The sequence below is a fragment of the Panthera leo genome, chromosome B3, assembly GCF_018350215.1.
Source record: "Panthera leo isolate Ple1 chromosome B3, P.leo_Ple1_pat1.1, whole genome shotgun sequence".
Taxonomy (NCBI): domain Eukaryota; kingdom Metazoa; phylum Chordata; class Mammalia; order Carnivora; family Felidae; genus Panthera; species Panthera leo.
This window is the reverse complement of record NC_056684.1, coordinates 38075170-38102258: the sequence shown is the minus strand read 5'-3', so window position 1 is coordinate 38102258 and position 27089 is coordinate 38075170. Positions and strand designations below refer to the sequence as shown.

Genomic DNA, 27089 nt, shown 5'->3' with positions numbered 1-27089 from the left:
GCCCCTTTTAGAGTCAAGAAAAGAAGTGTCACATAGTGTGTCCTCATTTTATATTAACCTTGGGCCTAGGCAAAGTTGGGAAAGCTTGCAAGCACTCTATCTCTCCATCAGGATGTGATGATAATGATACCTACAAGTTTATCTCAGTCAGCTAGCGTTGAGTAACAAATGCTCCAAAAGTTCAGGAGCTTAAACCAACCGTTGTTTGTGCTGACTCATGCTTCTGTTCCTCGCATGGGCTTGGTGCCTTGTGCAGGTCTGGTCCTGTCTGTCCCCCCTGTGTTAGATCCTGGGCCCGGGTGGAGGGGGAGCTCTGCTTGAGGTGAGGTGTGAGAAGAGACCAGCAGAATCACATGATGGCTTTGATCTCCTTTGCTCCTGTTCCGTGGGCCAAAGCTGGTCCATAGCCTGGCCCGAGGTCAAGGGCTGAGGAAATACACTACACCCACAGTTAGGAGGAGTGGCAGAGCCATCCAGCAAAGGGCAGGGAGACAGGCAAGGTGACTAGTTCAATCTGCAATGGTCATTGAGGGACCAGCACGGTGCCTGGCAAGTAGTAGCAGTAATAACTTCTGTCACTATTGTTGTTATTACTACTTAATGGGCAAGTCCAAAAAGAAAGGTTACCTCTGAAAGAAGCCAGAAAGGTTAGTATTGTGCATGTTAAATAAAATTGGTTTCAACTGGAATAGGATGAGGTCAGTGAATTTGCTTTCCGTTCACTTCTTTGGCTCATGCCTGGAAATGTGACACATGTGGTCGTGTTCAGTCAGTATCTGCTGAGTGGTAAGAGGTCAGTTTCCCTGATTGGCATGTGGTGTGGGACAGCAGAAAAGGCACTGTTTGCCCTCCCTCTCCTCTGGTTCTCAGCACCGGCCTGGGTTTGAATCTTGGCAGTTCTATGACTTGAGGCAAGCCCCATAAGTTCTCTGAGCTTGGTGAAGGCGGGGTATACTGGCGCGTTGCCATTTTTGCATTCTCACGTAATAGCAGTGTGCCTGGCACATGGTTCATGCTGAATAGATCTTGGTGTGCTTCTGGAACCTGTGTGCTCTGTTCCCAGTCTTCTCCTGGACCCCCGTGTCCAAATCCTCTGATGTTACATGCTGTCCCCAGATGGCTATGGGTAGCAGATCACTGGCAACAGGGGATGTGAACGGCATGTGGCAGGAGGTGGGCCCGGCCCCACCCTGTCCCCCGGGAATGCTCTGGCCGTCTCTACCTTACCGTCGGCTCTGGGCTCTGGCATGACCACATCCTTGGCTATGGCTCCCGCCACCATTTTGGGATATTTCACGGGTCCCACTTGGAGCCAATGGGAGGAAACCTAATTTCCTGCCACAGGAAATAGTTCGGCTGGTGAAGAATATATTTAAGGATTAAAACCTCTGTCAGACGAGCTGGAAAGGGTTGCTGGAGAAAGACGTGGAGGTCTCTCATCAGGAAGCCACTGGGTGTGGGAAGAGATCTCCATCCTAAACGGGGAGGAGGCCCAAAGGCCAGTTCCTGGGACTGTGCTCTTAGCCTCAGCAAGTAAGTGGTTTTGGGCTACAAGGAAGGGCTGGGTCAGGGAACAGAGCGGGTCATAAATAGATCTTCTTCTGCAGCGGAGCATGTTCATGGTAACATCAGCTCAGAATTAAGACCTATTTATTGGATTTACTTAACATGGGCCCGCTGCCCTGTGAGCTTGGGAGGGTGTATACTGGACACATCAGCTAAATTAGATCCAGCAGCTGAAACTCCCAGTTTGCTATTATGACTCGGGTAAACATTGGTGAGGATTTTGAGTGGGACAGAGGGAGAGAGGCTGCCAGGGCTGGCTCTGGGCGGCCCAGACCCTGAACTAAGAGGAGTAGCTACAGATGCCTAAGGAGAAGTGAACGAGATGCCCTCCCCGTTGTACGTTTGGGAGTCGTATGGCCCAGAAGCAGGGGCATGGGCCAGATGATTTCTGGAAAATACTGCCAAGCCAGACTGGTGGTCACATGCTCGTGAGCTGGAGACAGGGACGGTCTCCCTGCCATCAGGGCCCAGCCTGGCAGCCAGGGCTGCTGGTCTTTCACAGAAGCCCGATGGCAGACTGCTGTGTGATCCCAGGAGAGGAACCTTACATCTCAGACACACCAATACACAGTCACTACGAGCCTTGCCTTATAACCCGCACCGCACTGTGCACGGGCTGTGCTGAGAGTCAAAGAGCACAGAAGCCTTGAGGAAATGAGAAGCACCAGGCCAACTGAAGCCTGTCCGGGGACAGCCAGGCTGTGCACCCACTTGTCAGAGCAGGGGAAGGGGCTGGTGTTTTTGAGTTCCCTACCGTGTACCTTAGTTTTGCCTTACTAGAAATAATAATGACCGTAGATGGCTGCTGGTTACCGTGTTCTGACTCCATGCTGAAGGCTTTCTGCACCAAGTAGCACTTAGTCTTTCCAGCAATTGAATGGAGGGGCTTACATTTCAGATGATAAAAAAAATTAAGACCAAGACCTTAAGCAGTTTGTTTAAGTTGATACGGTTATCGAGCACGGCCAGTCTTTGAATCCAGGTTTATCCAAGTCCAAAGCCCCAAAGCTCTTGCCTTTTATTACTATTTTTTTTAATAATGGGTAACCTACAACAAACTGCACGTATCTTAAAGTGTACAATTTGATAAACGTTGACATCTGTGTGTACCTGTGAAACCACTGCTATGGGGATAGTCAACATAGCCTTTAACCCCTAATAAGCCCCCACTCCCATCCCTTCACCCCAACCCCAGGCAACCACTGGTCTGCTTTCTGTCACCCTGGAGAAGTTTGCATTTTTCCTTTAAGTTACTCTGTAATTTGACATAAACAGAATCACGTCTGGCTTCTTTCACTGGGCATGAGCGTTTTTAAATTCATCCGCGTTGTCGCGTGTATCAACAGTCCGTTCGTTTTCATGAAGCGGTGGGTGGTGTTGCTTTGTGTGGATACGTCCCAGTTTATCCATTCACCTGCTGATGATAAAGGTTGGGTAGTTTTCAGTTTGGGGCTATTGCTGGCGAAGCTGCTGTGGACATTTGTACACAGGTCGTCCAATGGACAGATGTTTTCACTTCTTTTGGGGAAGCACTTAGTGGAATGGGTGGGTCATATGATAGGCTTATGTTTTGGACTTTTTAAGACACTTGCTAACTGTTTTCCAAAGTAGTTACACCATTTTACATGCCCACCCAACAACATCTGAAGTTTCAGTCTCTCCGTGCTTTCACCAGCACGTGGCATGGCCTTTAATTGTAGCCATTCATTCGAACAATTACGAAGTGGTGTCTCCCCATGGTTTAAATTTGCCCTTCTCTAATGAAGGGTGATGTCGGGTATCATTTCATGTGCTCACTGACCATCTTTATACCTTTTTGTGGAGTGTCTGTTCAAATCATTTACCTGTTGTTGTTGTTGTTTGTTTTTTTTGTTTTTTACAGTTGGGTTGTTTGTTTTTCTTTTTCTTAATTTTTTTTTTTTTAACATTTATTCATTTTTGAGAGAGAGACAGCATGAGCAGGAGAGGGGTAGAGAGAGAGGGAGACACAGAATCCGAAGCAGGATCCAGGCTCTGAGCTGTCAGCACAGAGCCCGACGTGGGACTGGAACTCACAAACTGTGAGATCATGACCCAAGCTGAAGTCAGATGCTCAACCCATTGAGCCACCCAGGCACCCTTGTTGGTTTTCTCAATATTGAATTTTCAGAGTTCTTTATTCTGGAAACAGGCCCTTTATCAGATGTAGGCTTTGCAAATAGTTTCCCCTAACTTAGGATTTTTTATTCTCCAAACAATGCCATTCAAAGACCAGGAGCTTACATTATGATGAAGTCCAACTTGTCAACTTTCTTTTTTAGTGGGATGTGCTTCTGATGTGGTATCTGAGCAATGTGTGTCTACCCCAAGGTCACAGAGATTCCTCATGTATTCCTTGTGTGTTCTCCTGAAAGTTGTGGTTTCAGGCTTTATCTCAGGACCCATTTCAATTAATTTTTGCACAGGGTGCAAGCTGTAGGTTGAAGTTCATTTGTCTCCCATATGGACATCCCATTGTTCCAGCACCATTTGTCGAACAGACGGTCCTCTGTCTACTAAATGGTCTTTGGACCTTTGTTGAAAATCAGCTGTCCATATATACGTAACCGTTTCTGGACTCTGTTAGGCTCCACTGACGTGTTTATCAGTCGTTTGCCATTACCGCACTAACTTGGTTACTGGGCTTCCCTTGATTTTTAAAAACTCATTGATAAATAGTTTGTGTATACAGTTGAAAACTTGAAGAAGTCTTTCCTCAATTTTTAACTCCCATTAATTTTTATTTCCAAAAGTTTTTTTCATAGTTTGTAAATGTTCCTGTTTTAGGATTGTAATATTTTCTCTTCCTGAGAGTAGTTTTTGTTTCATTTTGTTTGAAGGTTTTTCTGCTCCCTGTATTGTCTGAGACTTCCTCCTCACCCCCGCCCCCCCCCCCCCCCCCCGCCCCCTTATTTCTGTCTCTGTGCCTTGTGTTAGAGGCGTTCTCTAAATGGCTGAGGGTTCTGGCTGTGCACTCATATTTAAGAGTGAAGCGGTAGAAAGCAGATTGAATGCTCTGTTATGTGTTGGCAGGTAAGCTCCCCTATATATATAGTGAGCTGGCAGGAACCGGGCTGTTTTGTTGAGGGTTCCCCAAATGTCAGTATTGCATGTCTTAAGGGCTGAGCTGTTTAATTTCTCCACAGGTAGGGGTCGGGGGCACGGGCCTGCCCGTCACAGTCCTGGGTGCCGAGTGACGTCAGTCACGACATCCTGTTTCCAGCCCCCATCTGACCTTCACCCCTAGCTGTGCCCTGGTGGCCCCATCCAGAGCCCTGCTCTCTGGTTCATTTTCTGCAGAGAGCAAACCTGTCTCTCGCCGGATTGGGGGGGGTCCTGTTTGCAGGGGCTAAGGGTGGAGAGCTGATCTGGCTGCCTTTTCCATAGACTTTAAACCCATCCTCCTGTTGGGTCCTCCTCTTGAGAAGTGTATGGTGCCTCCAATTCCTGAGTCTTTCCCAGGTTCTGAGGCACGAATGGAATCACTTTTGTTGGCTTCCTCTGACAGGTGCTTGGTTTCAGCTCACTCCACTCTGACGTCTGTTCCCCTATGGCCACGTTTCCATGTCTACACTCTTCTTGTTATCTTGGGCACAACAGAGATAGACACATCCTTTCAGGTTGTTGTATTTAATGGAAGGACATTTCTTACCCTCTCCCTCCCTCCTCCCCTCCCTCCCCCTGACCATCCATTCCTCACCCCTCCCTTTCTCCTCTCTTCCTTCCCTCTACCAGCCTCTTCTGCCCCCCCCCCGTAGCCCCTCCCCTTCGACCTCTTTCCTCTTTTTTTTCCCCCCTCTTCCTTCTTCTTTGCCTGGAGCCTCCTATGCCAGAATTCTTCAGGGAGACAGCCAAGCATTGTATCCTCAAGAGAAAACAGCCCATGAAATGCAGGCAGGATCGGATGTGGAATTGGCAAACTGAAGTTTTCGACCTACAGAGGCAATAAACCTGTCGTCCTCCTTGATGCTCCTTCCCGTCCCTCAACTGCAAAAAACCTATAGAGACCATATCACAGCCCGCCCCACACCCCGACCTTGGCCCTAGTGACCCGTATTGTGTCAGAGTTGCACGTTTACAAGGCGGTCCCATTTCTACCTACTCCACGCCCTTTCACCCCTTGCAGGCCCCTGAGCAGGTGTGAGTTCCTGGGTCTACTCCAGTCTCTGTCGAGTGAGGTGTCCTGGTTCTGGGGGTTTCAGATGTTAGGGCTGTGTGTGAGGGTCTTGCCTCATCAGGAGTGCTCAGAGTACCCTGTCCCCTCTACCTCCCCTTCCTAAAGGCTCAAACTGGGGTACAGAGTTGTCAGGAACTTGGCCTTATGCTCACTGTCCCGGGCTGTCGGCTGCATGGAAGCTGAGACCTTTCTCTTGTGTTGTCCTCCACTGCCCCTGCTCTTACCCTGTATTATTATTTTTAAAACCAGAGGGTCACCCCCTTGGATCAACCAGGTGGGAAGGGGAGGGGCTCCCTCCATAGCCCCGGTCCTCCCTCACTGCCCACCTGAGCCTTTCTCCAGGGCCTCCCCCTGAAGAGGCTGCTACCGTGTCCAGCTGGCTCTTAGCTGGGGCTTTTGTCAAACACCGAAGAGTGAATGTGGCCACTTTCCTCACCTGCGGGCACTTAATTGGCTTTGCTAGAGGATGGGAGCAGCTGAATAACTCTGTCTCCTCTCATCACTTCCCACTCTCCCTTTCTCCCCCCCCCCCCCAGCCCTCGAACTCACCCCGTTTATCTAGGGCTGCTGTCATGTGGAATAATAATGCTCACTGACCTCCAGTGGAGACTGAGCTGTGGGTAGTGGGTGGGGGGAATGTTTGCATTTTACAGATGAAGTAGCTGAGGGTCCCAGAGACCTCATGACTTGCCCAGTGTTGTCTCCCAGCTGGGAGAGGGGAACCCCATCTTGACCCCAGGCCACATGACTCCATATCCGGTAGTGTTCCTTCTCTACCTCGGGGGCGAGTCCAGGCTGTTCTCTCTTGTTCTGCCTGGTAATTACCGGTTTTTGGCCGGAGGGGTTCCTTGGTCCAGGGCCCCATGGGAGGGAGGTAATTACATCCTTTGAGATGCCCTTCGTCAGCAGCTCCCCATCAGTCCCTGTGACCAAGGCTTGTGCTGACCTTTGTCCCTTCCCCGTTCCCAGGCCAGTGGCTTAGAGTTTGATTGGATTCCTATTTCTTTCTCTTCGGTTGGTGCATCCGGTTGCATCTGGCTAGGCCTTCCCTCGCGGAGTGCCCGTAAATTGTTTATTCAGGCAGATGGGTGCCCTCGGCCCTGGAGTGGGGGGAGGAAGAGCTTGCAAATGATTCTGTACTGCCCCCCACCCCCAGCTATTAAGAAAAGTCATACCCACTGACCAGTGAGGTCCTAGCATGGGCCTTCTTGTAGGGAGAGTAGTCCTCTGTTGTGTACCTCTTTATTCACATGCACGCGTCTCCCCCCACTCACTCTCCACCCCCATGGCCCCTAATCTTGTCCACGCTGCCAGGATTTCATGCACACACATTCAGCTTAAACATCTCCGGGACTTGCTACGGCTTTTAGGAAAAAGGCAGAACCTTTTGTCATTGCTCCCGAGGCCCTGCAGAGTTAGCCTGCCTGCTCCCCTGCCTCATCTTATGCCCAGTCCTCTCCCTCTGTCCTCCCCAGTCGCTCTGGCCCTTCTCCTGTTCCCTCCCTTTACCATATTCTCCACCCTTTTCAGGGCCTTCGCACATGTTCATCCCCCTACTTGGAATGCCCTCCTCCCATGTCCCTTTGCCCAGTTAGTTCTTCCTTGTCCTTTAGACTTTCAGGCCAACCATCACCTCCTCAGAAATGCCCCCTCCGGCCCTTCAGCAAAGCAAGGTCCCCAGGGTCGCATACTCTTGTAGTTCCCTGCGCTTTTTCTTCAGAACACTCACATAGTTTGTCATCGTAGCTGTGTATGATTCTTTGATTAATACTGGTCCATTGGACCGGAAGCTCCACAGGAGCAGGGAGCACTCTGGTCTGTTTCACGGTGACCTCTTATCCCTCACCGCCGTGTCTCTAGCGCCACACAATAGTAGGACCTCATAAAAATATTTGTGAGATAAAGGATGGTGTGAATGGGATCGCCTCGCCTGCCTGCTACCGGAGGTCACCTTCAGGAGCCTTCTACCTCCCCACCTCACCCTTGTCTGACAGTGCATTCCTGGGCTCCCAGCTGTGCTGTCCTGTCACCTTGCTTCATCTTTCTTTTCATACAGATCACCTGGAGGTTTTATAAAGAGGAAGATTTGGATTTAGCAGGTTGGGGAAGCCTCTGAGATTCTTCCTTTTTAACAAACTTCTGTGGACCCGTGCTACTTGTCCAGGGGCCACACTTTGGCCTGGCCTGAGAGGTGGGGGCACCAGGTCACAGCTGCTCCGAGGCCACGTCACCACAGAAGACCTTGTTTGAGCTGGGACAGGGTGCTGTTGTTAGTGGTGTTCGGCCCGGCCAGGCTGGGGGCAGTTGCAGGACTGGGCCCGGTGTGGGGCTGCAGGCTCCATTCCTGCTGAGCGTATGCACCACCCCTCAGGCCTGGGCTCTGAACTAGGAGAGCACTGTGGATGGTGACACCCAGGTGACACCTCCCAACGGCCCTCAAACTGAAAGCGATTCCCGAGAAGTTGGCAGTTTAGAGTCTTGCAACTTAAAATTCCCTTTAATTTCTCTCCCTCCCTCCCTGCCTCATCACAAATGCCAACTAAAAGGGAGAGGGACTCTTCTTGCTTTCTGACATGTGGGGGATTTGCTGTGTGAGTGTTGGGAGGGGTTAGCCGTGGCCTAACTCGGTCACTTAACAGCATCCCTGTGGCTCATGCACGCATGGACCTAAAGAGCCCCAGTGATCTTGCTCAGCCCTGGCCCCGTCTGCACACCTCGGTCTGGCCCGTGGGCCTTTGCAAGTGCCATTCCCTTCCAATGGGGGGGTTGAGGGCTGGAGGACTCATCCCGGGGCCTGGTGTAGTCGAGGTGCCCCCTGCCAAGCCAGGAAGGCCTCTGGCCTTCCTTGGTGGACGTCTGTGTTTCCCTCCTGGGATTGCTGCCAGCCCTGACAGAGACTCTCTGTCATGGATCTCTGGCCCATGAGGCTGAGAGAGATGAGGGCAGAGGAGAGAGCCCTGAGGCTCTGCAGACCAATCTCGAACTCGGGGAGAAGGCACGCCCAATCCACTTCACTGTTGCTCTTCACCTTTCCCCATCCCGGCAGGTCCCTGGATGGCCGACTGCAGGTGTCCCATCGGAAGGGGCTCCCCCATGTCATCTACTGCCGCCTGTGGCGATGGCCTGACCTCCACAGCCACCACGAGCTGCGGGCCATGGAGCTATGCGAGTTCGCCTTCAACATGAAGAAGGACGAGGTCTGCGTGAATCCCTACCACTATCAGAGGGTAGAGACCCCAGGTAGGCACCGCCTCACCCTCTCCCTGGGTCTGCAGCGACCTGCGTGTCCTCTCCATGCCCTCCCCGCCTCGTCTCCCCTTTCCCTGTCCAGGTGGGGGGAGAGGAGGGTGTGGCACTTGGAGGGCTTTGGTGCCACCCTGGCCTTGACGCCGATCTGCCTCTGCTCTTCTGGACAGTTCTACCTCCTGTGCTGGTGCCACGCCACACAGAGATCCCGGCCGAGTTCCCCCCGCTGGACGACTACAGCCATTCCATCCCCGAGAACACTAACTTCCCCGCGGGCATCGAGCCCCAGAGCAATATTCCAGGTAGGCACAGGGGTGCGCAGGGGCACGCAGGGGCGCCGGCAGTCCTCACGCCGGTCCCCCTGCAGCTCTCTTGGCTGTCCTGGGCCGCCCTGTCCCCCCTCCGCACACGGCGCTGGCCGGAGGGCCCCTGACTCAGAACCGCACACCCGTTGGGAGAGGACCCGTGGCCTTGGCTCCCCGCTCAGTAATGATGCTTTTCTTGGCACGGAGGAGCGGCGGCGTGACCCTTCCGCCCGGCCTCGGTGCCGTCATTTATTTTGGAAGCGGAAATAGCAATGCTGTGTTTCTCTCACCGCCCTCGCGGCCGGGGCTGGAGTTTGGGCAGGATCCCCGACGGGCTGGGGGCCTGCAGAGCAGTGGGGGAGCCGAGGGCCGGGCAGCCGGTGCGGAGAATGGCCCTTCAGTAAGTAAGCCTGGTGGGGGTTTCAGCCTGGGTGGGGGCTGAGGCCCAAGCGGGAGTTTTGACTGACTGCACGGAGAGAAGCCGGCTCAGCTGTCAGAGTGCAGATGTTTTTAGAAGCCCTTCATTTACATGCAAATAATGTGTGAATCACCAGCACGCAGGGCGTCCAGGAAAACTGCTTGGCTGAGCTTGGGCTGGTCACAGCGGCAGGAATCCTGCCTGCCTTTCAGAGCGCTCTGACTTGGACAAGCCTCTCACCCTGAGTGAGTTCACTGTGCTGAGGTTGACTGTAGGCCTGTGCATGGGGCAGAGCCTACGGAGAGACCCCTTTACAGGCCCAGCCTCTTCCAGGTCCTTCACAGGGGGCGCTGGCCCCTAGGGGTAGGTCACCGTGTTCACTGCGCAAACGTTAGAGAGCTAAGTCACCGTCTGGGGTCATTCAGAGAAACAGATCATGGTCGCTGCTGCCATTGAACTTGAAGCCCACTGGGGAAGCCAAGATGTCCAATAGAGGAGTGACAATGAACAGGGTACCTGTGCAGGAGTAGATTAGCAGAGCCAAAGGGCAGCGTGAGGCAACTGCCCTTCAGAGGACAGAGGTGGGTGAGGCTCAGGCAAGTCCCCGGCCTCCCTGGAGGGGTGGGCTTACACTTGACCTTCTAGGGTGGGAAGAAGTTAGCCTGGCAGCGGCTCTAGGAACAGGTGTTTCGGTCTTGGGCGTCAGGATGGCATGAACAAATGTGGTCACAATCCAGCCGAGGAGACGGGGGTCGAAGGGCATGAGGCCAGCTGGATTGAGGAGCTGGTGCCCTTGCTCAGAGGCCCGCAGTGCCTCCAGCACCTGCTGCTGGCAGAGTGGTGTGGACGTGTGACGGGTTTGCAGCAGGTGTCTCCGAGCTGAACCGTGCAGGCCCCGTAATGAACCACCTTCCTTCTGATTCCCAGAAACCCCACCCCCTGGCTACCTGAGTGAAGATGGAGAGACCAGTGACCACCAGATGAACCACAGCATGGATGCAGGTCAGAGTCTTGATCCTCGCTGAGTGCCTGCCCTTCCCCTGTCCCTCTACCCGGCATTTATGAAGCAACAACTAGGTGCCAGATGCCATCCCAGGCACTGGGGAGAGAGGAGCCTGAGCTGCTCAGTTTGTGAGGACGACCACCAGCAGTCACTGTGCCGTCTCATATATGCCCTGATGGAGGACGCCATGTGGCAGTGGGCACAGGGGAGGGCCACCTACCCCAGCCTGGGGAGGAGGTGTTGGGAGCAGAACAGTACCTCACAGGGTAGGTTTTTCTTGAGTCAAGTCTTGGGGATGGGTAGGTGTTGACCAGGCCGTCGGGCAGAGAGGATATGCTAGTTAGGGTCATGGGCATGGGCAGGATAGCCTGGTGCGTTCTGGTGACAGTGAGAGCTCTGTGTGGCTGGGGAGTGGCGAGAGACAGGAGGAGTGTCCCTCAAGGTTTCACTGTGGCCAAGAGCCACTGCAGGCTTTAAGCAGAATCTCCGCCTTGGTGAGAGCTTGGCAGCGGGGTGATGGGTGGGCTTGATCACCTGACACAGCTCGGGAGGAAAGGCTGAATGGAGGCGGGCAGGGTCTCCGCCAGTGGAGGCCCCCGAAACGTCTATTTTTGTGTAGTGACCAAACGTCATCTATGTATTCCCGCCGCGAGGGACCCAGCCCAGTTGTCTCCAGCCATGTCTCCAGATGTTCCCGCATCATTTGTTACGGGACCAAATTGGCTCCAAACCGGTGGCTCCTTGAAAGGAACCCCAGCTGCCACATAGAATGTGTGTGGCGCTGTGCGTGGTTGGGTGAGGAGGAGGAGGGGGCCGAGCAGATGGTCCGTCCCGGAGATCGCGGGCGTGCCTCGTCCACACGGAGCCCGCCTGCCCTTGCACATGGCCCAAAAGAGAGTGTGCAGGTCCTGAAAGAGGCACACGAGGGAGACTTGCATGTTCGTTGTAAGCGTGGCTGCTTGATACCCGGCGTGGGCGTCGTGGCGCTTTGGGGTGTGGCACACACCCCCGGGAGTGGCTGACGGCGCGCCCCGGGCTGCGGTGTGTCACAGGCCTTCCCGCACTCCATGCCAAGCGACGGCTGCAAGCCTGCAGCTCTGGGATGTGGCACGGGAAGCAGGCCAGCTAAGCAGCATCTTTCCAGATGCTGCATTGCTGCTAACTCCTTTTCTCTTCCCTCCCTGCTCTTCTTTCTGTGTGTAGAATGATTAGCACTGTCAAAGCAGGGCCAAAGGAGAGGGTCCGAGTACAGAACGAGCAGCCAGCCACCCTTCCACCACCCTCAGCGCGCGCTTCTTCCCCCCTCCCTGCGTTCCTTTCTGTCCCGCCCTCTCTGTCATCTCTTCTTTCTTCCTCTCCTTCCGTCAGTGTACCTGCAGGGCCCTGCTGTGGATGTCCGTGATGTGTCAAAAGTGGACCCCCAGTCTCTTGGGGGGGGGGGGGGAGTGTCTTCTGCTCCTTGGCTTTCCACTCAAAGTTGTCCATTTGGAAACAAGTCCAGCTGCTTCTCTGCCAGCTGAGATGTGATAGTGTCTCAGTTGGGGTCCGAGGATGCCCTTGTCCGGCCCTGGGTCTCCCCCAACACACATGCGTGCCCTTCCAGACCAGTGAGATGGTCCCACAGCCTTCCTGGGCCTTCTTGATTTGGGCTACCACAAAACAGGAAACCAGCATTTATTGAGTGCCTGCTGTGTACCAGTCATGGTACAGCCATTTGTCTATGCATGATCATGCTTCATTTCTACAGATCACACAATAGATGGCATTATCCCCATTTTACACCTGAAGGGAAATAAAAACCAAGGCTCGAGGAGGTTAGACCACTTTGCTGAAATCCCATCGCTGATACGCTGGTGACACGCCTGGACTCTGTGGCCAGGTTGGAAGCTGTCTTCCACGCTCTTCCACATCCCCTGATGTGCTGGGTTCTGGGGGAGGAAGAGAAGCCTGTGGCTCATCCCTCACCCTCAAGGAGGTTACAGCTGAGTTGGGGAGCAGGAACAGACCCTCGTAAACAAGGCACATATGCGCCCATCCTGCAGGGCTGTTACTACAGAAATAGCTGCAGCCCTCTTGGGTCCAGGGACAAAGGGATGAGCCAACTTGCTCTGTGGAACGGCACTGTTTTGTTTTTTGTTTTTTTTTTTTTTTTGAAAGCAGATGCCATGTGGTTTTCTTTTTCTCCTGAGAGGGAGGGCTGGAGAGAAGGTAGCCGGGCAGGAAGAATTGGGTAGGTTTGGACACATCCCCATGAGCAGCCTCATGTATTGCCTCAAACGTCAGTCTGGTTGCAGTCTGGTTGCAGAGTTGTAGGGTTTCTGAGGCAGCTGGGTGAGTTTCCTGAGACCTGGGGAAAGGGCTAGATTGGTATCTGAAGGGGCCTTCTGGGGAGCTGTGGCCCTACCTGTGTGGGAGGGAGGGCCTTCGTCGCCTGGGCCTTCCCTGTCCGCCTCGTTTTCCTGGGGCCATAGCTTCCAAGGAGCTCTGTGGCCTGTGCTGTGGGTTTGGTCCGGATCCTCACACCATCAAGTTGTGGGAGAGACCCCTGGGGTTAGCCGCTCATCTGTTTGTTCCACAGGTGAAGACTGGGGCCCAGGGAGAGAAAGCAGGGCAGGGACACGGGATCAGACCTCCTCCTGGGCTTTGGAGGCTCAGCCCAGGGTTTTCTGCCTGCTGTGTCGAGCTGCCCCATCTTGATGCATGTGTTCAGTAATTTGGTTCTCTAAGCCAAGAATGTTCTGCTTGTTCTCACGACTCTGTCTCACCTCACAGGTTCTCCAAACCTATCCCCGAATCCGATGTCCCCAGCACACAACAATTTGGGTAAGTATCTCTTCATCTGTAGGACTGTAACCCCCTCTAGCTGCAGCCCTGGCTGGTGGCCGGTGGGGGGATGAGGCCCTGAAGGTGAGGCTCTCCCCGCCCCTCACCATCAGCTCAGCCCAGCCCGTCAGGTTTCTGGTTACAGTGATTCTGGGGTCACCCACAGAATGGGGAAACCCGAGAAGAGCGGTGGCAGGAAAAGCAATGTACCGGGTTTGTATGTCCCCTGGGTGGCAGTCAGACGTGAGTGAATGAAAATCCCCCAAACCTTGTGCTCAGGAGATGAGACTCTGTGGTCAGCCGAGCATATGTGTGTGGTTTGACACAAAGCCACGGGCGAGCAGTGCAGACTCCGGCCCTGACTTCTGCCGGTTTGTTGCACGATACGCTTCTTTGGATTTTATCTGAGTATTTCATCTAATAATCATGTACTTTTAATTTAAAACAGCAAGATACAAGGGAATTGGGGGGGGGGGGGAAGCAAAATTGCCCATAATTCCCCACCCACGCACACGGGTGTTCTTTTGTCACGGTCCTCCTGATGTTTGTGGATCAGGCATATATATTTGTGCCTTGCCAATGGAGACTACAGTGTCCATCCGTGTTTCTCATTCTTCTCCTTGTTGTTTTGTAAGTGCATTTCCATATTTAGATGCCTCCTTTATCATCTCGCATTGTCTCACGATGTTTTAGAGCAGCTGGCCCATCATTTCCATGACCATCCCTCAGTTGTTGGATTTCTGGGCGGGTTGTTCTGAGATTCGCTTCTCTACTCCAGGAACACGCTTGGGCTCCAGCGTGGGGCCCGCTGAAGTGCTGTGAACAATTGAAATATCCATTTCGTTTTTATTGAGGGGAATTTTTTACGTGCTGGTCTGGTAGTCTTAGAAAAATGTGAGTTTGATTTTGTTTTGGCCTTTACTGCTGGGGTTCAATTTGTGGCTCAGGAAGAGAAAGCGTTAATATCCAAGCTTGGCGAATCAGAGGCGGTTGGCCTGGCTTTTGTTCCCAGTTGCTTCCAGTCCTTGACTGATAGCATCAGATGAAGAAAATCATTTGGAACGTTGGGAGATGCCTGAAAACCCTTTAATACAGGCTGACAAGTGGGCAGTGTGAGATGTGACTTCGGGGGAATCTGTTTTAACATCTTTGTAAGATAATATCACTGTGAGTCTTGGGCTGTGCAGAGGGAAGGTCAAATTCCTGATGTGAGAGGACCAATTGAGTTATTAAAAACAAACTCTGAAGGCTAGAAGCTGTGTTAACACTTGAAAAATTAAAGGCCAGGACTGTGAACTTGACTCTGGGTTTCCAGCTTTTGAGGCTGGCTGGTTTAGATTTAATTTCTGAGCTGTTTTCCCAACCGTGGCCAAGGCAGCACCATCAGTCGACAGACTCTGGGGCAGGCCTTTGCCTTTGAAGCCACACTGCCTGACTCCATGGTTCAGAATGAAAGTTGGCCCAAGTGGTAGCTTGCTGTGAATTCCTTTCTAGATTGTGTGAACCAGGATGACAGGATGGTTTTTGATCTTGGACTTGAGGCAGAGGTGTCCCATTGACCCAATTCTTCCTCCCTGCTGTGTCCCCTTCCTCAGGCCCCTTGTCTGAGGGTTGAGGATTCTTAGGTCATTTCTTCCAAAGGAAGGAACAGCCCTCAAGCCTGGCGGGCAGAGAGTGGGTGCCGGTCTGCTGGGAGCACGTGAGTGGGGCAACAAGTCAGCTGACGAGTCAGGGTTGGGACTCACGCTGAGACACCAGTGTTTCTCCTCTGCTTGCCCAGGCCCCTGGTACCTGCCTCTTACCCCCACCTTCACCCATTCAAAACTGCTGGCTTCATCCTGGCCCCCAAAATCTTACAGGCTCCTGGCATCCTAGCTGGAAGGAGACAGATGATGGCGATGATGATGGCAAACCTCTCTTGAGAACTTACTATTTCCTGAGTATTGTGTAGAGTGTTTCCTGCGTGTGAACTCAGTCTTCATAACAAGTGTGTAAGGTAGCAGCGTTGGAATTTTTCGCTTTCCCGACTAGGAAGCCAAGAAACAGACTGGTTACCTAACTCATGCCGAGTCCCACAGTTAGTAGACGGAGAGGCTTTGAACTCAGACCTTCGGGCCCCAGAGCATGTGCGCTCATCTGTGGCAGGACCTGCTCCCCTATCACCATGTCCTGCTCAGAAGAATGAAGCTTCGGAAGGGTACTTGTTAACTTGTAGTTGAGGGCACTTGTCAGGTTGAGGACCCCCAAGTAGGAGCCCTGCCTGCCTGCCTGTCTCTTTCTTCCTCATTGATTCCCCAGGCACTTCCTACCGGTCATCTGAGTACCAGTCCAGGTGGGGGGATTTGAAGAGGAATCATGGGTCCTGCCATCAAGATGCTTATGGCCTTGTGGGGAGAAATAAGGCAGGCATCAGTGTAATTCTAAAACAAGTAGGTGCAGACTGAGGGTTCAAAGGAGGCATTGATGGCATTCCAGTGGGGACATGCCTCCAGGCTTGCCAGCATCCGCTGTGTAATTAATTCATGCAAGCAGCTTTTCTGAGTTCCTAGCAAGTACAGATGCTGGGGGTCTGGAGCTGGGGAGGACACGTGGGCACACACGGTCTGATGGAGTGGCTGGAAGGGTCTACGTCCACCTGTGATGCAGTGTGCCACGTGCCAAGAGAACAGGCACAGGAGAGGAACTGTGTATAGGCCAACGAGGAAAGTGCTGGATGGGGTAGGACTTTAGAGTTGTGGTCGTGTGTGAGTGGGACCTGGAAGGACAGGTGGGATACTGTGAGGATGAGAAGGAGGGAAGGACATTGCAGATAGAGGGAAGGGCATGAAAGGGCAGGGAGAGCTCAGAGGACGGCTGGTGTTGTGGTTGGTTGGGATGAGGGGGGCAGATGAGGCCGAGAAGACTCCTGGGGGCACTGAGAAAAGAGCCCTGAATGCCACACTTATTGATTCCTTTCTTGCCTACAGAATGAAGGCTTTGGGGGAAGAGTGGTTGGTTATCTGATGACTGTTTCAAAAAGATTAATCTAGCCACTGTATGGAATTTAAAGTCTAAGGGAAATGGCTGGTGTCCAAAGGAAAAAAAAAAACCCAAAACTAAAAACAAAACAAAATAAAAAACCACCCCTTAGGAAGCTGTTAAACCAAAGGAGGCTGCCATGAACCCTTGGGAGAAATGGTGGTGGGGCTGGGAGGGGCGTTGAGAGGGAGCCATGGGCCTGAATGAGCAGGTGCTTATCAACTAGCTTTAACTGGCAAGAGACTGGATACCTAGGAGATGGGATGGACTTGGGCTGGAAGAGGACAGTGAGTTTGCCTATGCTTAACTGTGTCCAGGAGGCAGCTGGGCAGTCAGGAGAGAGGTCGGGGCTGGACGTGCAGATTTGGAAGCCATTAGCCTGTGTGAGAGCCCTTTGCAAAGCAGAGTTGGAGAGGCAGGGTTTGTCATCACAGGAGTTTGGAAAGCCTGCGCTGTAGACCCCTGGGGCCTCCGGGGCGCCCACATGGTAAGGCCTCTGAGCAGTCCTGCAGAAAGGAGGCCTGTTGGGTTGAACATTTTGCCCACAGATCCAACCGCTGTCAGAACTCTGCTCTTCTGACCTGTCGGCCATCTCTGTAGGTTGGCCCCCTGGAAACACTGGCAAAGGTTCGGCTGAAGTCCCGGCAGTGGATGCACCAGGAGAGGGAAAGCCAACTCAAGAAGGAAAGAAGGCCAGAGAGGGGTTGAGGGGGACCCCCCAGGAGGGAGGAAGGAGGGGAAGAGGCTGAGGTTCACGTTGGAGGGCTGGGCCCAGCCAGAAGCCAGAAGGAGGCCAGCGGGCAGGCCATAAGGAGAGGCCTTGAAGTGACACACAGAGTTAAGAGGAGTATGTGGGGGGGGGGGGTGCTGAAGTTGGTCAGAGGTGGGTGTGGGGAAAATAAAAGGCGAGATGACCACAGAGAAGGATGGGGGACATCTCAGGACATCTGATTATTTCCTGCAAAGAAATTACGCAGGAAGAGAGCAGAGGACATCTGGCTCGTTCTTATTCCCTCCCCACATCCAGGCAAGAGATTGTGCCTCCTTCCGCTGTGAGACCTCTGTTGGCCTTACAGGGAGGGGCCCAGAGGAGTGACTGACTGCGAGCCAGCTCAGCTTCTCGTCAGAGGCAGGCTCTGGGGAGACCCAGCGGCTCTGGCTTGCAGGGAAGGGACGTGAGCAGGTGATGTTCCTGTCACTACACATCATGCTAGCTGAGTCACCTGGGATTTCCTAAGCATTTAAGTCCAGGATTGGGCCAAATGGAGGGGAAGGAGGAGGGAAGCATAAAGAGGAAAAAGATAATGAGCTGGACCCTGAGGGTGAGTAAGTCGTTCTTGCTTTAAAGTGAACATTTGGGGAGGGGCCTTGACCAAGGGGAAAGAGGTACCAGGCAGTGCCCTGGGACAGTGGCTGGACTGGAGATTGAGGAGGTGATGGTTTCCAGAGTGCCTCTTGTAGAAGGTATCTTCCTCTCCTGCTAGGAGCGAGGGGCAGGGTGGTGGGGGCAGTGAGGAGACGCCTCAGCCTCCTGGGGCACCTGGGGAAAATAAACATTGAAAAAGGTTTTTTAAAACAAAATTTTTAATGTTTATTTTAGAGAGAGAGCTAGAGCATGAGTGCGGGTGCAGAGAGAGACAGAATCTGAAGCAGGCTTCAGGCTCTGAGCTGTCAGCACAGAGCCTGACGTGGGGCTTGAACCCACAAACCTCAAGGTCATGACTTGAACCGAAGTTGGATGCTCAACAAACTGAGCCACCCAGGTGTCCCTAAAAAAATTTATTTAAGAAATCACAGCATCCTAATGGCAGGAAGTCAGCTTCCAGCCAGAAGATGTGACCCTTAGACTTTGCCACTGCTCTTGGCTGCAGTGAACTGATCCAAGGCTGAAAGAGCGGTGGCTGCTTTCTGTGCTGTGCATACCTCCTTTTGTCGTTCTCCTCCTTAACGAGCTAGGTCGAAATTGGGGTCCCGGGTGCCAGGACCCAGCCATCTTGGGCCCACAGGAACTAACCCTCAGAAACCCCAACTAATAAGGGCCGACCGTGTACAGAGGGGCAAGTGAAGTCTTGACGGCCACATAAGCTGGGGCTGAAAGGTTGAGCCTGGGCTGGTGAGGATCAGGCAGCCCAGGCAGAGGGAACAGTGAGGACTGGGGATGGGAGTGTGGCACCTCTGGGACAGGAGCTCAGGCTCCTTCCACAGGTGAGGGCCCAGAAGAAGGCAGTGCATTCACGTTTTGACCTTTAGCCTTGTGGCTTTGGCGCCCCAGCCTTTGCCTGCTCCCTGCTTTTCATAGTAGAAAGCTAATTCCTGCCCCCTTCATCTGTCCCCCGCCCCCCCTCCTTTTCCTTTACCGGATTTGGATCTCTCGCACATGTTTTTAATAGGCATCCTTTAATCCAAGTGTTGCCTTCTGGGTTTTATTCTGTTTTCTTTTCCTTAAACAAAACAGAAAGTCCATGCCAGCTTGGAATAGGGCTTAAAACCGAAGCCAGTCAGTGCCGTTAGTCTGGCAGGGGGCCAGTCGTGAATTAAGTACCCCATGCCACTCGAGAAGTCTGGCCGATCCCACACTGGTGGGGGCAGGGGGCCGAGAATGCCAGGAGCAGGAGGTTTCCAACACCTCTGCTGCGGGAAGAGTGATCAGCATAGACTCAGTCTGGCTGGGAGCAGGGCTATTTGAAGGGAAGGCCTTGGACATTGTTGTCTGCCACTCCGGGTGTGCTGAGTCTTGGGCCTGGAGAAACGAAACCACTGTCGTGGAGGCAAATCCCTTTATCCCTTGGAGTCATCCTCCCAGAGGAGTCTTTGAGTGGCAATATCTTCGGGTCCTTTTCAAGAAGCAGCCTTATGCAAAATTGCTTCTGCATCTGTTGGAAAACTCTTCAAATTAAGGCTGGCTGGCTTGATGGATGTGGGAGGAGAGGTTGCCACCTGGCAGATTTTTGTTCAAGATTTAGTGCCAGGAGAAGCTTTGATTCCCCTGCAGAACTGGTAAGCGTTGTCTGTGCATAACCAGAGCCATACAGCATATTCTCCCTTTTTGCCTTGTCTGCTAGGAAGCTCAGAGCCAAGTTGAGTGCTCTCTGGGTCCTGTATATAATGTTATCTTTTCCAGGCTCCTTTTTATTTCTCTTGTACTTAATCATGGTGTGGCTAGGTCATTTGGTGGGGGGAAAAAAGGGGGCATACGTTTAAAAAGAGTTTGCCACTCAAGGCAGAACCCAGAAGTGGTGACCATACATTTTGGTCTGTGGCTCTTCTTGCAGAAGTGCCTTGAGGAAGCAGCTGAGAGGTGACAGGAGGGACAGAGGTGAAAGGCAGAGCTAGATTTTTGTTGTCTGCAGAGAAGAGTAAATGCCTAGCCGGGGTGCTGCTCCCGGTCAGTCCTGCTCCTGAACTTGGGCCAGCTCGGCCGAACAGCACTCTGTAAAATGGCACCCTTCGGACTTTGCCTTGGCCTGACTGCACTGCTCCCCCACTAAACTAGCATCTTCTTAATTCTGTGTCAGGCTTCTGAGTCCAGTGTTTTCCACCACACTGTCCAGTGTGTTTCTGCAAGCTACAGGGATGTTTGGATAAGGGCTCAGATCTGCCTGGGGGGCCCTCTTGGGTGAGGACCCCCAACCCCCTCTCCGATTCCGAGATGCCTCAAAGCCCACATTTCTCCACAGTGGTCCTGGCACCATGTTACCCAGTGGGTGGCCTGTGGCTTTTCTTCTTTTGATGGGTAGGCTGTGCCAGTGTTCCTGGGAGCCAAGCTCGCTCTCTTCCGTCTGGACTAAGCCAGAGGGTGCTGGACAAGGCTTTATAATTTGGGGTGAGGTCTCTTCTGTACTTCGCTGGGGAAGCCAGGGCCAGCCCAGACCAGCCACAGCTGCCTCTTTAGGCTGACCCATGCCAGACGCACAGTGACCTAGAGTGTCTGCACCAGACGTCTCCCAGTAAAGCTGAAGGCACTGTCCAGACCGGGGAGGTTGGCACAGCGAGGTCAGCCGAACCTGCCCCCGGGCAGTGGTGGTCAGCAGCCCTTCCTCAGTACCTCTTGGCCTTGTCACAGGACCCAACCCCTTGGAGTGCTTGGATTGCACTTGGATTTCCTAGGCATTTTTTTTCTTTTTTTTTTTTTTTAGGTTTCCAAAGCAACATAGCTCACATTTTAGTGACCACATTGTTTAGAATATAGCTTATCTCGCTGGAATGTCGAAGCATCGAGCGCAGCCAGAGCCGGATGTGACCGCTGTGGCTCAACCCATCCTCGGGGGCACAGGCCACAAGCCATGGTCGCTCTTGCTCCGGTCACTCCTCCGTCCCCCGTTAAAAGTAGCTTAGATCCCCTGCCTTCCTTGCTTCCTTCCCTCTATCCTGGGAAGAGAGGAAAGGGGCGAGGACACTTTGCCTTCCCTGCAGTGGAGGTCGGGACAGGAGCAGGATGTTCTCAGGTTCATGTACACAATCAGTTCGATATTGGCAGCACCATTTATCGAGTGCTTGACGTGGGCCCAGCACCTCATGTGACTTCTCCCAATCTGTTTGCAGACAGCACCCAGTGGTAAAGAGGTTTCTCCACCTGGTGGCTGCAGGGGGAGATGTGGAGGCTGAAACTTAGAGCTGGACTGGTTCGCTGATAGTCACACGGCTGGTCCACACCAGAGAGAGAGTGAGTTCTGGTCTGCCTGGCATCAAAGCTGGAGCTCCATGACCTGGTTAAACATCTAAGGCGGTGGTTTTCAACCAGGGGCTCCTTTGCCCCTTCAAAGACAGCTGGCAATGCCTGGGGCCATTTGTTACTGTCACAGCTTGGGAGGGGGAGATGTGTGTGTGCTACCGACCAGGGAGGCTACCGAACATCTTGTGACCTACAACGCTCCCCTCCCTCATCCCAGTCGAAGAATTATTTGGCCCACACTTTCTGGATGTGTGTTGAATGCAGGGATGGTACGGGTCTGCACCTCCTCCCACGTGTGGTAGGCGTTCTCTTTACCTTAGAAAAGGGGTCACAGGCATTGACCCCACAAGTAGATCTGGGCCCTTTGCCCTGCAGGGGGCTCCCAGGCCCCTCCCAGAACAGCTTCTGAGTTTTGTCACTTGTCCTTCCCACACTTCTAAAGGTCTGGTGAGCAGAGATCCCAGTGGGTTCTCACTCCAGGAAGCGGCTCGGCAGGCAGTGAGCTGGGGTCCCTGGCCAGTGCTGAGACCTGGCACAGTGAGCCCTTCCTGTCTGTCCCTCACACCAGCTCCCACAGACGCCCCCTGAGTAACCACGTGCCCCCAAATATGAGAGCCAGAGCGAGTGATGTGGCTAGAGGTCCAAGGGGAGGAGTGAGAAGGGACAGGAGACTCACCAGTTCTCCGACAAGGGGGTGGATTCAAGTAGGCAGCGAGAGAGCTATGGTACGATGCTCCAGCCCACGTGGTGGAGAAGCGCGGTGCAGGGGGGTGGCCGGAAGAGGCTGGACAGGAGTGCCGGGGAGTCCTGTTAGGATGCCGTGGCACTGACGCCAGGGAGGAAGGACGGGGGCCTGGCCCAGGGCTAAGCACGGACTTGCTGAGGGATGCAGGGGGAGGACAGGGTGCCTGGGCAGGTGTGGACCAGAGTGGCCACAGGTGACAGGAGGGCTAGGGAGTCACAGGAAAGGTGATGCGGGATCATGTGAGGGGGAGCCTCTAAAGAGAACCAACTCCTCTCAAGATGGCAGTTTTGCTCTGAGGAGCCCTTGGTTGCGACCACAGACTGACAGCTAGGACAAATTGAGAATTTCTCTTAGGCGAGCCTGGGTCTTAGCCACCCCTCCAGACAGCATCTGGGTACGTGCGGAAGATCGTTTCTGTAATAAGAGACGCAGACCCGGTTCGCCGTGCAGACAGCACCTGGTGTCTGTGTGGTCACACCTGGCACCCGTGGAACCCCCTTGGCTGCCCCAGCCTTTTCCTTTCATGGGCTTGGATCCTGACTTGCTGCCCCACAGGCTAGGAGTGTCCAAGACTGGGCAGAGCCGAGAGCCCTTCTGGAGGCAGAGATCACTGTGGGTTGCTTCAGAAGAAAGGCTGGGAGGTGGCCGGGTAGGTGATGTGGCACGCCGGGCCTGCCCGGTGGGCTTTCCCAGGTGTGGGTTGATGCCTGGCCCTTTTGGGGTTTGTCCAGCGCCTCCTTGGAGACTGTTCCACCCAAGGCCAGCCAGGCAGGACAGGACCTTTATGAGCTCAAAACTAAATGAAAGTGGCATGTTTTTCCAAACACTGGAGGATTTTTTTTTATCCCACTGGATTCTGCAAGTTTAATATCCTACAAGGCACAAGGGCAGAGGATTGTAACACGCTCTGAGAGGCAGAGAAACAGTCTTACGGAGCACCCAGGGGACCTCGTTGAGGAGTATGCGACCCGGGGGCCCCTGACCCAGTCGCCTGATGTGTCTTCCCAGACCTGCAGCCTGTCACCTACTGCGAGCCAGCCTTCTGGTGCTCCATTTCCTACTACGAGCTGAACCAGCGCGTCGGGGAGACCTTCCACGCCTCCCAGCCCTCCATGACCGTGGACGGCTTCACCGACCCCTCCAACTCGGAGCGCTTCTGCCTGGGGCTGCTCTCCAATGTCAACAGGAACGCGGCTGTGGAGCTCACACGGAGGCATATCGGTAAGGATGCCACGTTTCCCCGCCGACCCCCGCCATGGCCCCAGCAGCCACAGTGCAGAAGCCACCAACCGGCACTGTGCCGCACCTCCGGGGAGCCTGGAGAGGATGCGATCCCCCAGCCCGCCCCCAAACTCTCTATGGCTTTGTTTAGGGGCCAGACGGGAAGAGTTCCTGGTGTTTGGTCATTCCCATTCAAACACACAGATTATGTCTGAAAATGTGAAAGCCACAGAGGAAAGCATTCACTTAAGGGAGGGGGCAAGAATGGGGAATCTATGAGAAGGGCGCATCTGCAACCCTCTTCATAAACGTACCTCGTGATCGTTGGATAGGTAGATGGGGTCAGTCTTGATGGGAGTGAGCTTTTCTTTGTTCATTTCCCATATGATTATTCTGGGCTACCAGAACAACACTGGTGCCGATATTCTGTCTTCGAACACCCAGAACATAATAAAAGATGGTTTCTAGAGGAAGAAGGCGTGTGTATGCCCCTTGGTTTGCTCATAAAATTATCATGCTAAGGATATTTGTAATTCTGTGACCCCGAGTCACTCACAAGTCCATGGAGATGGTATAGTAGGGTATTCTCAGTCCAGAGCCCCCGGGGTTGGCAGACAGGCTCCAGGGCTAGGGTAGAGTGGCAGGGGGTCTGGTCCTAAGTGAACCAGAGCACCCTTGATCTTGTCTGTATTATATCTTGGGCTTTCACAGAAGATTTCATTTGAAGAGAGGATTTTATGGTTAAGAAAAGTTTGGAAGCCATAGGTGTGGGCCCATGTGCTCATTTTCCAGGCAATAACCTGATGCCCAAGGAAGAGCAGAGCCTTGCAGAGGCTACACAGTGAGTGTGACACAGCCAGTGACAAACAGTCCCCTGCCACTGAGCCCACATCCTTCCCAGACAGCCTCCCCATGTGTTTTACTTTGAAAAAGATACTCATCCTGGGAGGCATACATCATTGTTTACTTATTCTCTTTATACTTTTCTCTATTTAAAAAAAAAAATAACATCTTATTTTTGAGAGAGAGAATGTGTGTGAGTGGGGAAGAGGCAGAGAGAGAGGGAGACACACAATCTGAAGCAGGTTCCAGGCTCTAAGCTGTCTGCCCAGAGCCCGATGCGGGGCTTGAACCCACAAACCGTGAGATGGTGACCTGAGCCAAAGTCGGATGCTTAACTGACTGAGCCACCCAGGCGCCCCTACTTTTCTGTATTTTTAAAACTAATATTTCAAAAATTTGCCAAAACAAAACACATTTCCGTTGTTTTGGTCGGGGTCTCCCCATCTCTGCCCGTGACCTTGACTGACCTAACACCGTGGCCCCTCCTTATGGACTCTGACTCGGCCAGCACCCCGCATATTTGCGACACCGAGTCTTGCAGCACCAAACCAAGAAGAAATGGGGGTGCGGCAGTAGTGGGAGGAGGAGGTGGGGAGAACACCCAGTGGCCCCCTGGTTTCTATCCCACTTGACGTCGTGCCCGTAAACCCTGGCTCCGTTTTCCAGCCCTCTGGGCCTCTTCCCCAGAAGCAGCAACAGAGGCCTTCCCGTGCAGCAGAGGAGAACATCCCTGGCTGAGAGGAGAGCTCATTGTCAGAGCATTTACGTAACTGCTTGCTCGAATTGCAGAGGCAATTTAAAAATAATTCCTGTCCATCTGGAATGGATTTAAGAGATGAAGGAAAAGTGAATGATATAAACCTATGGTATGTTTCAGAAAAATGCACTGGGGAGGGAAAGGTACAGGAGGGGGCACGAAGCCATCCCTGTAAAGCAGGGCGCCTGCGAGGTCTGCTGCCTCAGGAGGAGCTCTGCAGGTCTGCTCAGTGAATTTGTGTAGCAGTAGCCGTAGTAACAGCTCGTACTTAGCGGGCGCTTGGTGTGGGTGGCACAACAGCCCTGGGAGGTAGGTATTACTGTTACCCCATCTTTCAGATGAAGAAACTGAGGCTCAGAGCGTGAGTAACTGGATGGAGGCCCATGGCTAGTCCGTGGCAGAGGCCGTCGTTGAGACTTACCCCTGCCCTCGCCCCTGGTCATCTCCGTCCTCTAGCTTGAGGAACCCTTGTTTTCCCGTGTGTGGGTTTAGGCTTGGGCTCTGGGTCCTGTTTGTCTGGTGAGGCTGGCGGAGAGGCAGCCCCTCCGAGCATCGGCTCAGCTCTGCCTCCTCGGCTGGCCTCAGCTGGCCCTGGGGCCAGACGCTGGGCCGGCCTGACCCACATCTCTGTAGGGCGAGGCGTGCGGCTGTACTACATCGGAGGGGAGGTCTTCGCCGAGTGCCTCAGTGACAGCGCCATTTTTGTCCAGTCTCCCAACTGTAACCAGCGCTACGGCTGGCACCCAGCCACCGTCTGCAAGATCCCGCCAGGTAAGAGCTCTCACCCCTGCCCCGCCCCGATGCATCTCTCTAGCCCCGGTGCGTGCCTGGGAGAGGTTTCTGCTTTCTTACCTTGTCTCCTCCTCGCTTTTTGCGTTGCCAGCCCAGAGGTGCCTCGCTGGGGTGTTCTCTGTGGCTTCCGATCTTGCTGTGCTCTCCTTGACCCTCCAAGGAGCAGACGCAGCATCTGACGGATCTGCCTCTGATCTGTGGGTACCTGCTTGTTGCCTCGTGCGCACAGATGCTCGGGCATTATGCTTTCTTCTTTCATTGCACAAACTCACACAGCATGTGGGCACGGTGCCAGGTGCTTGGGGGAGACGGAGGGGTGCAGGAGGCCCTGCTGCTGTCCCCACAGACCTTAAAAGACCAGCTGAGTATGTAAGACAAAGACACAAATGAGTTTAATACAAGGAAGGGTGCTAAGCACTCATTTAAATTTTTTTTTTTAATGTTTATTTTTGAGAGAGAGAGAGAGAGACAGAATGGGAGCAGGGGAGGGACAGAGAGAGAGGGAGACACAGAATCTGAAGCAGGCTCCAGGCTCTGTCAGCACAGTGCCAGGCACGGACCCACGGACTGTGAGATCATGACCTGAGCCTATGTCAGACACTGAACCGACTGACCCACCTAGGCGCCCCACGGCAGAAACTCATTTAACTGCTGAGATGGACTGGGGAGAGCTTCATGGAGAAGGCATTCAGGCGTTGAAGGCTGAGTAGACAAAGGGGTGGTGGGGACCGTGAGGGCATTCCAGGCAGAGGGAACAAAAGCCCAGAGGCAACGGAGAGTAAGGCACATATGGATGGTACCCTGGCTGGAGGAGAGGCCACATAAGAGACAGGAAATGTTTAGAAAGTATGATGGGACCAGACCACAGAAGGCGGTCATGACAAAGTTTTACTTTTATTCTCTGGAACGCTTGAGGGTTTTCTGAGTGGGGCTGAAAACCCCGCTGACAGGGCGGGGGGGGGGGGGTGTTGACAACTCCCACCTATGCTCCAAGAAAGGCACCCCAGGGGATGGCTTGCGAGGGGCCGTGGCTGTGCAGCAACACCCGAGGAAGATCGACCCATCAGGGCTTCTTGAGTTAGGAAACCGAGGCTGAGCGTCCCGGCCAGAGGGCCCTGCTCACAGGCACGCAGTCCCTGGGCTTGCTGCTGGCAGAAGGCAGACTGTGACTGGCTAGTCCCGTGTATGGCACATATGTGGCATATGTCTTCCTGTCTGCAAGGCAGCAGATGATAGCGGAGCGATGGGTTTTGGGCAATGTCCGCTTAAGAATGCCAGGAGGTCTGGGGCACCAGAGGACTGGGTGGCTCAGTCGGTTAAGTGTCTGACTCTTGATTTCGGCTCAGGCCGCGATCTCACAGTTTCATGGCTTTGAGCCCCATGCCAGGCTCTGTGCTGACAGGGCAGAGCCTGCTTCAGATCCTCTGTCTCCCTCTTTCTTTGCCCCTCCCCCACTTTGCTCAAAACAAACCTAAAAAAAAAGAA

At 53.5% G+C, this 27089-nt stretch overlaps 1 protein-coding gene across 6 annotated transcripts in view; it reads left to right on the top strand.

Annotated features, from left to right (window-relative positions):
* The window catches only part of SMAD3 (SMAD family member 3), a 119993-nt gene that overhangs the window by 84617 nt on the left and 8287 nt on the right, over window positions 1-27089 (top strand). For 5 of the 6 annotated variants that reach the window (XR_006203498.1, XM_042941640.1, XM_042941641.1 and 2 more), the window contains exons 2-7: window positions 8808-9001; window positions 9178-9309; window positions 10658-10732; window positions 13506-13556; window positions 23000-23212; window positions 25446-25583. Coding sequence is in view for 5 of the 6 variants with exons in the window: in XM_042941640.1 (XP_042797574.1) it covers window positions 8808-9001; window positions 9178-9309; window positions 10658-10732; window positions 13506-13556; window positions 23000-23212; window positions 25446-25583 (803 nt within the window). In the remaining variant the exon portion in view is untranslated. Of the gene's footprint in view, window positions 1-1389; window positions 1534-8807; window positions 9002-9177; window positions 9310-10657; window positions 10733-13505; window positions 13557-22999; window positions 23213-25445; window positions 25584-27089 lie in introns of those variants that run through there. The other variant, XM_042941643.1, reaches the window with a different exon arrangement.